Source organism: Biomphalaria glabrata, chromosome 2, assembly GCF_947242115.1.
Source record: "Biomphalaria glabrata chromosome 2, xgBioGlab47.1, whole genome shotgun sequence".
Taxonomy (NCBI): Eukaryota; Metazoa; Mollusca; class Gastropoda; family Planorbidae; genus Biomphalaria; species Biomphalaria glabrata.
Genome location: NC_074712.1, coordinates 16,600,385 through 16,613,196, shown reverse-complemented (window position 1 = coordinate 16,613,196; position 12,812 = coordinate 16,600,385). Strand labels below are relative to the sequence as shown.

Sequence of the window (12,812 nt, the reverse complement as noted above, 5' to 3'; positions counted from 1 at the left end):
GGGGTTTTGAGTTTTAAACCCTCTACCTGGGGTTTTTGCAGTTAACTCCCCCTCTTCTATAAAACAAAACAAAAAAAATGCAAACAAAAATCCACTAATTCCAAGAGCACAGTTAAGGAAGATTTTGATTTTAACCCCCCCCTATAAAATTTACGATAAACCCCCTCTTCAATATAAAAAAAAGCTAATTACGCACTCAAAATGTTATGAGCGTAGCTAAATGGATTTTGACTCAGATTTGAGTTTAAACCCCACTTCAGCGGGGTTTGAAGGTAAAAAATACCTCTTTAATAATAAAAACAAAGCCAATTATACACTCAAAATGTTATGAGTGTAGTCAAAGGGGTTTTGAGTTTAAACTCCCCTCCAGTGGAGTTTGAAGCTAAAAAGTACCTCTTGAATATAAATAAAAGCAAATTACTCACTCTAAAATCTATGAGCGTTGCCAAAGGGGTTTTGAGTTTAAACCCCCCGCCAGGGGGGTTTGAGGATAAAAAATACATCTTCAGTGTAAGAAAAAAAGCAAATTACGGACTCAAAATGCTATGAGCATGTTTGAGTTTAAACCCCCATTCAGAGGGGATTGATGCTAAAAATACCTCTTCAATATAAAAAAAAAAGCAAATTACACACTCAAATTATTTGAGCGTAGCCAATCCAATCGGGGGTTTTGTGTTTAAACCCCTCTTCCACAGATGGCTTTTTTTTTTAAAGTTTAAAACCCCTCCAGATGGTTTTGAGTTTAAGATCCTCCTACAGAGCATTTTGAGGTGGAAAACCCCCAACTTCTATTTTCGATATAAAATCTAAAGCAAACTACAGTCACTTAATTCCAAGAGCGTATTCAAGAGAGGTTACACATTTTTACCAGTGGCAGGGCTCCATTAATAAACTGCAGGGAATAGTCATCTGCCGAAATTGAAAAACACAAAATGTGGCTCAACAAAGATGGCTAAGACAGATTTTAGGAGTCAGTTATAGAGATCGGGTCTAAATCAAGGAAATCCTATGCCGAACTGGGAGTCGACCCATTAGTAAGATTGTGAGAGAGCGATGCATGAGGTTTGCTGGACATGTTCTTCGACAAAATAAATTACGCATAAGAAGAGTTGCAATGATATCCAAGTACAACTTGACGCCACTCATTCATGGAGGTCCTCATGGCAGGTGGGAAGAGGCTTCAAACATTACCAGTGACAGATTTTTATGGAAACAGCTTGACGTCAAATGCTCTGAACGGCGCAGTAAGAATAGGACATTAGGTTTTTGAAATAATTTTTTTTAATAGCAGGAAAATGCAGTGTAGATACCTCAGAATATGCATTTTGTTGGCTTTCAATACCAGAAATAGTGCTTGGCGGCGGGGCTACGCCCCGCGCTGGGGGAGCTCCAGCGCTCCCCCAGTCCCCTTTGCTAGTGATGGCGGGGAATCTACAATTTTTCCACTAACTCATGGAAGAACCTATTCTAGGTCACAATAAACGTCTTCCGAGAGAATGAAGGGTCAGAATGTAATAAAAATTATGTACACACACACATAAATACATATAATTTTTGTTTTCGCGGGGGGGGGGGGGGAAGAAAAAAAATCCACCCCCCCAAAACCCCCCCCCCGAAAAAAAATCCTGGCTACGCCCATGATATATATTATATTATATAGTTTATGTTTAATCTTCTCATGATTTCTACTTTTATTATTAAAAACTGATATCCCGTAATTAGCTACTTTGTTATATATTCTCCGGCATACAACTGGATGTTAGGTACAATAGTTCAACCTTTGAAAATACATAGACATTCTTGTTATTTGGTATAACTGTAGCACTAGACTTCACCCATTCCCTCACAGTTTATATTTCTTCAGAACCACTACATTTGAAATGTATAACTAATAATAACCTATTTCTTTTATTTTCACTATAATTCAAGTTTCATTTTGCCATTCCCTTACTACTTTTGGGAAAAAAATTATACTATCTCTATTGATGTCTAATTATTAATTTGGATTTGTTACTCTGCAGAAATGATTCGTGAGTATTTTTAGGACCAGAAGTTTTAATTTACTGAGAGATCGTGCCATCAGAATCATTGAATAGAATTAGAAAGCTGCTGATCAGGGGCAAATGATATGCTACTTTCCATATCACAGAATACATGTTTTTATTTAATTTTTAAAATGAGCGCATTAAGCTAACGATTTCTTAATCTATTCTATTTTTAAACGCTGCGTATATGATTTGCCTTCCTTTTCAGAACAAAAACAAAGGATCTTAAAGGGACACAACTGCAATATTAGTTGCTTCGAAAAATATTGCCATTGTGTTTCGATATTTGCATTCATCCTTTATTGTTATATTTTTTTTTTTTTGTAGCAGTAGAATTGAATTTGAAATTATAGTATTTATTTATTTATTTACAAATGACTAATAAAATAAATTTGTGTATATAGTATATTTTGAGACATTTAACACTACCAGTTTGAGTTTCAAAAAAAAAAAAAAGAAACCTATAAATAAGGCCAACTTACAGCTATCCAAAAGTATACACATGCTCAAAGGGTCATTCCATAATGATAATGGGGACATGCTCATCCCTTTCACTGCCAACTACAATCATTATCATTAAGTTACTAGTATCTGGATTAAATGTCTCAGCTAGCTACACACCACATATATTTTAGGATTTATTTTGCAATGTGTTGTTTAACCTTGTTTTGTTATAACATTTTAACTTGCTCAAGCAACTCATTCATTAGCATGGATTATACGATCATCATTGTTAGCCCATCCTTAGAAATAATAACATTCCATTGTAACATTGTATCTGTTGTGCTAGATTGATGTTGTGTTTGGTAGCATGGTGCTGTATGGTTCTAAAACATCATTTAAAATTATAATTTGGCTAAAAGATATGATTACGAAAAACTTGCTTAGTTTGTAGGCCCAGTATATAAACCAAAAAGTAAAGTTTGCAAAGCATGTAGCATTACTGTTTATGTATTTAGTTTCATGTTTAGATGATGAAATCCGCCATTTTTGTTCACTATATTTTATTTGTTAAATAAAACTAATCACGTTTCGGCTTGTATAATATACTTGTAGCCACCTGTAGATAAACAATTGATAGGAAGGAAACACAAACAGTCAGTGTGTCTGTTGGTGTCTACTGTTTTGCCTGAATGACTTTGACGTCACAACTGTTAAAAATGTTGTCTGCTGATGAATGGGCCCGTGGGTCTGTTCCGGTCATAATTTTTGTTTATCTCTAGTTGTCATTAAACATACCAATGTCCCCATTATCTTATCGTCTGTTAATGTTTGACATGATGATGTGTACCTCTTGTCCTGTGCCCTCTCGGTAAGGCTTTGTGTATGTGTGTTGTTGTTTTTTTTTTGTTTCATATGTAATATTTTATCTACATTTAGATCTCTACTGTTTATTTTATGTTATTTATCTGTGTGTGTATGTGTGTCTAAAAGTGTGACGTCACTAAGTTTCAGGCCTGTGGTCCAGTCGTCTGCTGCCAGTGTTGCCAACTTGAAATCCTATTTGAATGGACTCACTGATACTGCAATAGCCAATTCGACACAAATCATAATTTGAAACATGTTCATTTAAGCTTGCAGAATGTTGGATATTTGTTTTCTTTTTGTTTTAAATATTATAATTAGCAAATAAAGAATTATGGAATATTATATTTTAAAATCTATTCATCAATATGTATAACATTTTAAAATTATTTCTTTTAATTACCATATCGATAAATTAAATTTCTCACGGAGATTTAGTTTGTACTTTAAAATGATGGAAAGTTGGCAACACAGTTGGCAGTCGAACTCTTCTGTCTATTAACTCGACATCAGCGTTTCTTACCTGACTATTCCAGCCTCGACATATCTGACCAGCAGGTTGGGGCCAGGATGACTAGCACCTACCAGAGCCTTGACCACAGCAAGATGGGACAGAGCCCGTATGGTACAACCTTTGGCAGTCCTCCACAAGGTGCTCTAGAGTATAATTTGCAGTGTGACCCTCTACCACCCTTTTTTTTTTGTCATAAAGCCAGCCAGTTCTGCCGTACTAATAACTTTCTCATAAAGCCAGCCAGTTCTGCCGTACTAATAACTTTGTTTTCAGTTTCCCTCTGTTTCTAACAGCACCATTAGCGTGATTAGCGTCTCACCTGGTGATCCAAATTGTCCAGCATGTCACCTGGTCACGCCTGTCTAGTTAGCGATGTCCATCTGGACGTTTTTGATTCGCTCTGCATGATTAGCTCCGGCGGGGACGGTGTAACTTGATGACCTTTCTCCTCTCCAACGCTCGATTTGTGTCAAGCCATCTCGCATGTATCAGGCGCAATATAGTCTGGATATTTGAATATTTGACAGTGATTATCAATTAATGTTCTTTTTCTTTCCAGATAATTAACAAGGCTATAATGATCTATAACAAAAATAAACAAATGGATAGATTCTAAATTCATCTGCCTTTTTTTTTTCATTTACTTTAAAATATTTTAAGCCTTTAACTTCAAGCTTAGTTTTGCTGAACCAGTCGTTAATTTTAGAGCAAAAAAAAAATCAACAATTATTTGTCATTCAATAAGGTTTAGATTTTTAAAAATCAAATAACATTTACCTTTTTTAAAATAGAGGCTAAAGACATTAAATGTGTGATAAATTAAACTTTTATAGTAACTCGTTATTGCTGATTTGTGAGGTTTCCTTTTTTTTTTTAAAAAAAAAAAAGGTGGACTTGTATCTGCTGGTTGTATGTGTGAGGGAGTCACATCTGTTGGAGTTTCTCCCACCGCCATGTATTTGTAGCCCATGCCTAGATCTAGATCTATTTGTTTTCTGCCAAATAACTGCATACACATGTGGCACATACTGTGGTGACTAATACAGTAGAACAGTGTTTCTCAACCGGTGGGGCGTGGCGTGATGATCGGGAAAACTGGGGATAGCACTGATGTTTTTTTTTTTTTAAGAGATGAAAAATTTGTTCGATTTGCATTATAGTTAGTGATACGTATATTTTTTATTCAATTATTTTTGCATAGCGATTAGCTCATGCTATATAACTGCTAAATCTTTTTTTATGTGTGGACCTGTTGGGGTGGGGGGGGGGGGGCATTTGATTGAAGTTGTCGTGCTGCCTTTAAGCGTTCAGCTAACACAACGTGGCTCTAGTCAGGATTTTCTTTGGTAGCTATGCAGTTTATGTCATTCAGTTAAAGGTCCCACTTGATCAAAGCATTATTAGCAATATTACCTACGTTTTAAATATTAAATTATGAAATAACTAGTAGGACCGTTTAGAAGTCCGTGCTATAGGCGTTTGCAGCGATTCCTAGTCACAAATGTTCGCTTGAAGAAGAATATATTTCAAACGTACATAGATCCAGAGAACTGCACGATTTTCCCTGTTTTTCTCATTTCAGAACATCCGAATTATTTACATGTACCTCGAATGTCTCACACGCCTTAGCATTCGGATGTCTGTCACACTTCAGTATTCGAATGTCTCTCAAACTTTAGTATTCGAATGTCTGTCACACTTCAGTATTCGAATGTCTCTCAAACTTTAGTATTCGAATGTCTCACAAACTTTAGTATTTGAATGTCTGTCACACTTCAGTATTCGAATGTCTCTCAAACTTTAGTATTCGAATGTCTGTCACACTTCGGTATTCGAATGTCTCACAAACTTTAGTATTCGAATGTCTGTCACACTTCAGTATTCGAATGTCTCACAAACTTTAGTATTCGAATGTCTGTCACACTTCAGTATTCGAATGTCTCTCAAACTTTAGTAGCCTATTCGAATGTCTGTCACACTTCAGTATTCGAATGTCTCACAAACTTTAGTAGCCTATTCGAATGTCTCTCAAACTTTAGTATTCGAATGTCTGTCAAACTTCAGTATTCGAATGTCTCTCAAACTTTAGTAGCCTATTCGAATGTCTGTCACACTTCAGTATTCGAATGTCTCTCAAACTTTAGCAGCCTATTCGAATGTCTGTCAAACTTCAGTATTCGAATGTCTCTCAAACTTTAGTATTCGAATGTCTGTCAAACTTTAGTATTCGAATGTCTCACAAACTTTAGTATTCGAATGTCTGTCACACTTCAGTATTCGAATGTCTCACAAACTTTAGTTTTCGAATGTCTGTCACACTTCAGTATTCGAATGTCTCACAAACTTTAGTTTTCGAATGTCTGTCACACTTCAGTATTCGAATGTCTCTCAAACTTTAGTTTTCGAATGTCTGTCACACTTCAGTATTCGAATGTCTCTCAAACTTTAGTAGCCTATTCGAATGTCTGTCACACTTCAGTATTCGAATGTCTGTCAAACTTCAGTATTCGAATGTCTCTCAAACTTTAGTAGCCTATTCGAATGTCTCGGGCACTTCAGTATTCGAATATCTTTCAAACTTCAGCATCGGCTCTTCTCGTCACCTGCACACTTTTATTAAACCAAGCTTTAGAAACAAGTTATTTCCTACATTTTTGAGTTGTATAAACGCCTTTTTCGGGCGTCTACTGTAAAAACAAATATAGTTTCCCATAGTTTGTAGTTAGACATTGTACTTAGGAGATTTCGTAAGTAAGTTGTTGAGAAACACTGCATTAGAGACTGTGTGCGTCTACAGTAGAAGCTGTGTGTGTCTACAGTTAAAACCGTGTGTGTCTGCAGTGCTATGTCTTCATTCTGTTAAACCATAGGAAATACTTAATTCTAGTTCTAATTGCATGATTAATTTTTTCTCTTTTTTTTTCACTTACCCCTCTTCGACCTGTGTTGTACTCTATCCCCTCCCCTCCTTTGTAGTGTTGATCTGAATGATCCAGCGGCGGAGGTTAAAAACGGCGAGGGCGAGGGAGCCCCCTCATCCAAGTCCGTGGCCCAGAGCGCGGTGCACGAAGAACAGGAAGGGGAGACGCCTGAGTATAAAGGGTACACTAACCCCAACCTTCAGTCCAGGTCGTTCTACAAACTTCAGGAAAAATTGTCAGCAGAAGAGGATGGGGAAGAAAATAATAACAGTAGGCATGCTTTTTTTTTGCTTGAGTTCTCTTTCCTCAAATACGGCTCAGTTATTACCTCCCTTGTTTCTATCTTTAGAATAGAACACAAAAATTCAATTTAACAACCTTTGATGTGGTAGATCTAGATGCACCGACTTTGCATTGTACAGACTTAAGTCATAAGCATGCTTTTGTTTGTTTGTTTGCTTCTGAAGTCCCCCTCTTTTTTATTACAAATTATTGACAATAATTAAACTTATTATAGTTGAAAGCGGATGAAAGTTTCACCTGTAAAATGTAGTCATTGAAGCACGCTCTATATCATTGTTTGTCACAATGTTGTCATAACGGAACAATTCGTACATTATGAGTACTTAGTGGAACGCTTTTTTTTTAATTTAGAGAGATTAATTAAAGTGGTCTATAATCTCTTGGATTGGGATGCGGTCTTTAAATGTGATACCTTGGATCCTTCTGTAGCAGAAAGACAGGGTTACTGCAGCGATTGAACCCTATGATGACCTGCTAACTATCGTAAAAAAAAAAAAAAAAGCGCAAGCTTAAAATCTATGGCCATATTACAAGGTCTTCGGGGCTTGCTAAGACCTTCCTACAGGGAACAGTACCAGGAAAAGGAAGAGGCGGAGAACGCGAAGAGAACATAAAAGAATGGACTGGCCTGTCATTGAAAAAGATTCTGTCAAAGTCAAACGGCAGAGAGGAATGGAGAAAGACTGTCAACAGATCACGTGTGGCTTCCAAACGGTTCATTAGACTAACAGATAGGTGAAGGTGAAGGATTTAATTCAGCCAAGGTTTGTTTTCTCCTCTGTAGATGTGTTTTCAAGAGAAGACACTCAATATTAAATATTGATATTATTGCATTTGTTCACCTCATGTCTACAATTGGTGAACATCAATTACAGTTCAAATTGAACTTTTCAAACGTTTCCCTTTCAATTTTTTTCCCAGTTTGTTTTCTTTTCCTATCGAAAATTTCCTTTGAATTTTTGCAATTTTGTTTTTAAATTGAACATCTTATATATATATATATAGCTATTGGGGAAGAGCAAATAGAATTGGCTTATTTCGTTATTAAGTGAACCTGTACCGCTTCATTTTTTTTCCCATCAGTACTTTATTTTCCACATTTACGTCGTTCTAGTGGTGTACCCTCTGTTTGCATAGAAATCTTGGTTTTTTTTTTGGTATAGAAGGAGATGCTCCACACCGAGGAAAATAACTGCCTAACAGTTTGTTACTATTGCTCCACACCGAGGAAAATAACTGCCTAACAGTTTGTTACTATTGCTCCACACCGAGGAAAATAACTGCCTAACAGTTTGTTACAATTGTTGTTTCCATTCGTTGCTATCGCTGACATGAGCTATAAATAGAAAATATTGATTACGGTGGGTGTGGCCTTGTGAGTAAACGAGCTTGTTTGATTGACGGCGCGAGGACTGCCGTAATTGTGGAGCGATAGAGTGTATTATCTTTTAATTATTTGCACAATGCAATTTTCATGATAAGAGAACAAGACTGAACATTACTCCATAGATCTAGACTTTAGACTCATCGTTAGTAGAATTCAACAACATCGCTCTCTCTCTCTCTGTGTCTTGCCCTACTATATTCTTTCTTTCTCTCCCTCCATTTTCTCTCTTTCTTTCTCCCATCCTTTCTCTCCCCCCTTCTCTCTTTTTTTGTCTACCCTCTCTCCCTTTTTTTTTCTGTCCCCCCTCTGTCTTGTTTTTCAACTCTCTGTTTCTGTTTTGTTCTCCTACTTTATGTTTTTCTTCTCCTCCCCGCACCCCCCCCCCACCCAGGTTCACTTTTATTTTTCTTATCACCCCCCTCCCATCAGTCTCTCAAACTGGGAAAGACTAAGAAACATGTGTGAACATACATTAAAGACCTTGACATTGCTAGACGTCACATTTATGATTGACAACATCACTCCTACAGCCATTTCTACATTTTCAAAAAGAGCCCAATTTCAAGTTTCATGTCCCACACACAGTCAATGATGGTGTCCTCTTGTTTTTAGGGCCCTCTGGTTTCCGCTCGGTGTCTGCCCCGATCGCCAAGCCAGCCTCAGAGAAGCCTCAACAGCCATCAATGAGATGTGGAGGCTGTGACATGCTCGCAACGTAAGTCCCTTACAAACATAACAGTCTCTAGAAGTGAACTAAACATACCTTACAAACATCACCGTCTCTAGAAGTGAACTAAACATACCTTACAAACATCACCGTCTCTAGAAGTGAACTAAACATACCTTACAAACATCACAATCTCTAGAAGTGAACTAAACATACCTTACAAACATCACCGTCTCTAAAAGTGAACTAAACATACCTTACAAACATCACTGTCTCTAGAAGTGAACTAAACATACCTTACAAACATCACAGTCTCTAGAAGTGAAATAAACATACCTTACAAATATCACAGTCTCTAGAAGTGAACTAAACATACCTTACAAACATCATAGTCTCTAGAAGTGAACTAAACATATCTTACAAACAGCACAGTCTCTTTAAGTAAAATAAACATACCTTACAAACATCACAGTCTCTAGAAGTGAACTAAACATACCTTACAAACATCATAGTCTCTAGAAGTGAACTAAACATACCTTACAAACATCACAGTCTCTAGAAGTGAACTAAACATACATTACAAACATCACAGTCTCTAGAAGTGAACTAAACATACCTTACAAACATCACAGTCTCTAGAAGTGAACTAAACATACCTTACAAACATCACAGTCTCTAGAAGTGAACTAAACATACCTTACAAACATCACAGTCTCTAGAAGTGAACTAAACATACCTTACAAACATCACCGTCTCTAAAAGTGAACTAAACATACCTTACAAACATCATAGTCTCTAGAAGTGAACTAAACATACCTTACAAACATCACAGTCTCTAGAAGTGAACTAAACATACCTTACAAACATCATAGTCTCTAGAAGTGAACTAAACATATCTTACAAACAGCACAGTCTCTTTAAGTAAAATAAACATACCTTACAAACATCATAGTCTCTAGAAGTGAACTAAACATATCTTACAAACAGCACAGTCTCTTTAAGTAAAATAAACATACCTTACAAACATCACAGTCTCTAGAAGTGAACTAAACATACCTTACAAACATCATAGTCTCTAGAAGTGAACTAAACATACCTTACAAACATCACAGTCTCTAGAAGTGAACTAAACATACATTACAAACATCACAGTCTCTAGAAGTGAACTAAACATACCTTACAAACATCACAGTCTCTAGAAGTGAACTAAACATACCTTACAAACATCACAGTCTCTAGAAGTGAACTAAACATACCTTACAAACATCACCGTCTCTAAAAGTGAACTAAACATACCTTACAAACATCATAGTCTCTAGAAGTGAACTAAACATACCTTACAAACATCACAGTCTCTAGAAGTGAAATAAACATACCTTACAAATATCACAGTCTCTAGAAGTGAAATAAACATACCTTACAAACATCACAGTCTCTAGAAGTGAACTAAACATACCTTACAGTCATCACAGTCTCTAGAAGTGAAATAAACATACCTTACAAATATCACAGTCTCTAGAAGTGAACTAAACATACCTTACAAACATCACAGTCTCTAGAAGTGAACTAAACATACCTTACAAACATCATAGTCTCTAGAAGTGAACTAAACATATCTTACAAACAGCACAGTCTCTTTAAGTAAAATAAACATACCTTACAAACATCACAGTCTCTAGAAGTGAACTAAACATACCTTACAAACATCATAGTCTCTAGAAGTGAACTAAACATACCTTACAAACATCACAGTCTCTAGAAGTGAACTAAACATACATTACAAACATCACAGTCTCTAGAAGTGAACTAAACATACCTTACAAACATCACAGTCTCTAGAAGTGAACTAAACATACCTTACAAACATCACAGTCTCTAGAAGTGAACTAAACATACCTTACAAACATCACAGTCTCTAGAAGTGAACTAAACATACCTTACAAACATCACCGTCTCTAAAAGTGAACTAAACATACCTTACAAACATCATAGTCTCTAGAAGTGAACTAAACATACCTTACAAACATCACAGTCTCTAGAAGTGAACTAAACATACCTTACAAACATCATAGTCTCTAGAAGTGAACTAAACATATCTTACAAACAGCACAGTCTCTTTAAGTAAAATAAACATACCTTACAAACATCACAGTCTCTAGAAGTGAACTAAACATACCTTACAAACATCATAGTCTCTAGAAGTGAACTAAACATACCTTACAAACATCACAGTCTCTAGAAGTGAACTAAACATACATTACAAACATCACAGTCTCTAGAAGTGAACTAAACATACCTTACAAACATCACAGTCTCTAGAAGTGAACTAAACATACCTTACAAACATCACAGTCTCTAGAAGTGAACTAAACATACCTTACAAACATCACAGTCTCTAGAAGTGAACTAAACATACCTTACAAACATCACCGTCTCTAAAAGTGAACTAAACATACCTTACAAACATCATAGTCTCTAGAAGTGAACTAAACATACCTTACAAACATCACAGTCTCTAGAAGTGAAATAAACATACCTTACAAATATCACAGTCTCTAGAAGTGAAATAAACATACCTTACAAACATCACAGTCTCTAGAAGTGAACTAAACATACCTTACAAACATCACAGTCTCTAGAAGTGAACTAAACATACCTTACAAACATCATAGTCTCTAGAAGTGAACTAAACATATCTTACAAACAGCACAGTCTCTTTAAGTAAAATAAACATACCTTACAAACATCACAGTCTCTAGAAGTGAACTAAACATACCTTACAAACATCACCGTCTCTAGAAGAAAAAGAAAAGAAAAAAAAACAACAACAACCACCTTTAAACATTTTAAAAATTGAAAGAAAGCCTCCCCCGTCGCCTTTCAGCATCTCCAAACAGAAATTTTATGTTCTTCTCTGCCCTATGACCTACTTACATATTTATCGAAATATCACTATTGCTACTGAAGGACACATTTATATTTATTGATTATTGGGATATCAAAGCCACAACGTTAAGATAATACAATCACGGTGGATGTGGTTAAGTATTAATTGCATTATCGATTAACGATAACAAAATTATTTCCTGTTGATATTTTCTTCCTTCAGAGGTGTTATCGTCAAAGCCAATGGTGTCCCCTATCACGTGGCCTGTTTCAAGTGCACTTCATGTTCTATGAACTTAAAGCAGAAAGGTAAATATTAAACATGACTAAACACAGAAAGGTAAATATTAAACATGACTAAACGCAGAAAGGTAAATCTTAAACATGACTAAACGCAGAAAGGTAAATCTTAAACATGACTAAACGCAGAAAGGTAAATCTTAAACATGACTAAATGCAGAAATCTAAATCTTAAACATGACTAAACGCAGAAAGGTAAATCTAAATATGACTTAAAGCAGAAAGGTAAATCTTTAACATGACTAAACGCAGAAAGGTAAATCTTAAACATGACTAAACGCAGAAAGGTAAATCTTAAATATGACTTAAAGCAGAAAGGTAAATCTTAAACATGACTAAATGCAGAAAGGTAAATCTTAAATATGACTTAAAGCAGAAAGGTAAATCTTAAACATGACTAAACGCAGAAGGGTAAATCTTAAATATGACTTAAAGCAGAAAGGTAAATCTTAAACATGACTAAACACAGAAGGGTAAATCTTAA

General features: G+C 35.8%; 1 protein-coding gene across 2 annotated transcripts in view; it reads left to right on the top strand.

Moving 5' to 3' along the window:
• The window catches only part of LOC106056275 (PDZ and LIM domain protein 3-like), a 41,231-nt gene that overhangs the window by 21,813 nt on the left and 6,606 nt on the right, over positions 1–12,812 (top strand). Inside the window, exons 5-7 of one of the 2 annotated variants that reach the window (XM_056019415.1) lie at positions 3,887–4,002; positions 9,088–9,190; positions 12,252–12,337. In XM_056019415.1, the coding sequence (XP_055875390.1) occupies positions 3,887–4,002; positions 9,088–9,190; positions 12,252–12,337 (305 nt within the window). Of the gene's footprint in view, positions 1–3,886; positions 4,003–6,840; positions 7,056–9,087; positions 9,191–12,251; positions 12,338–12,812 lie in introns of both variants that reach the window. The other variant, XM_056019414.1, reaches the window with a different exon arrangement.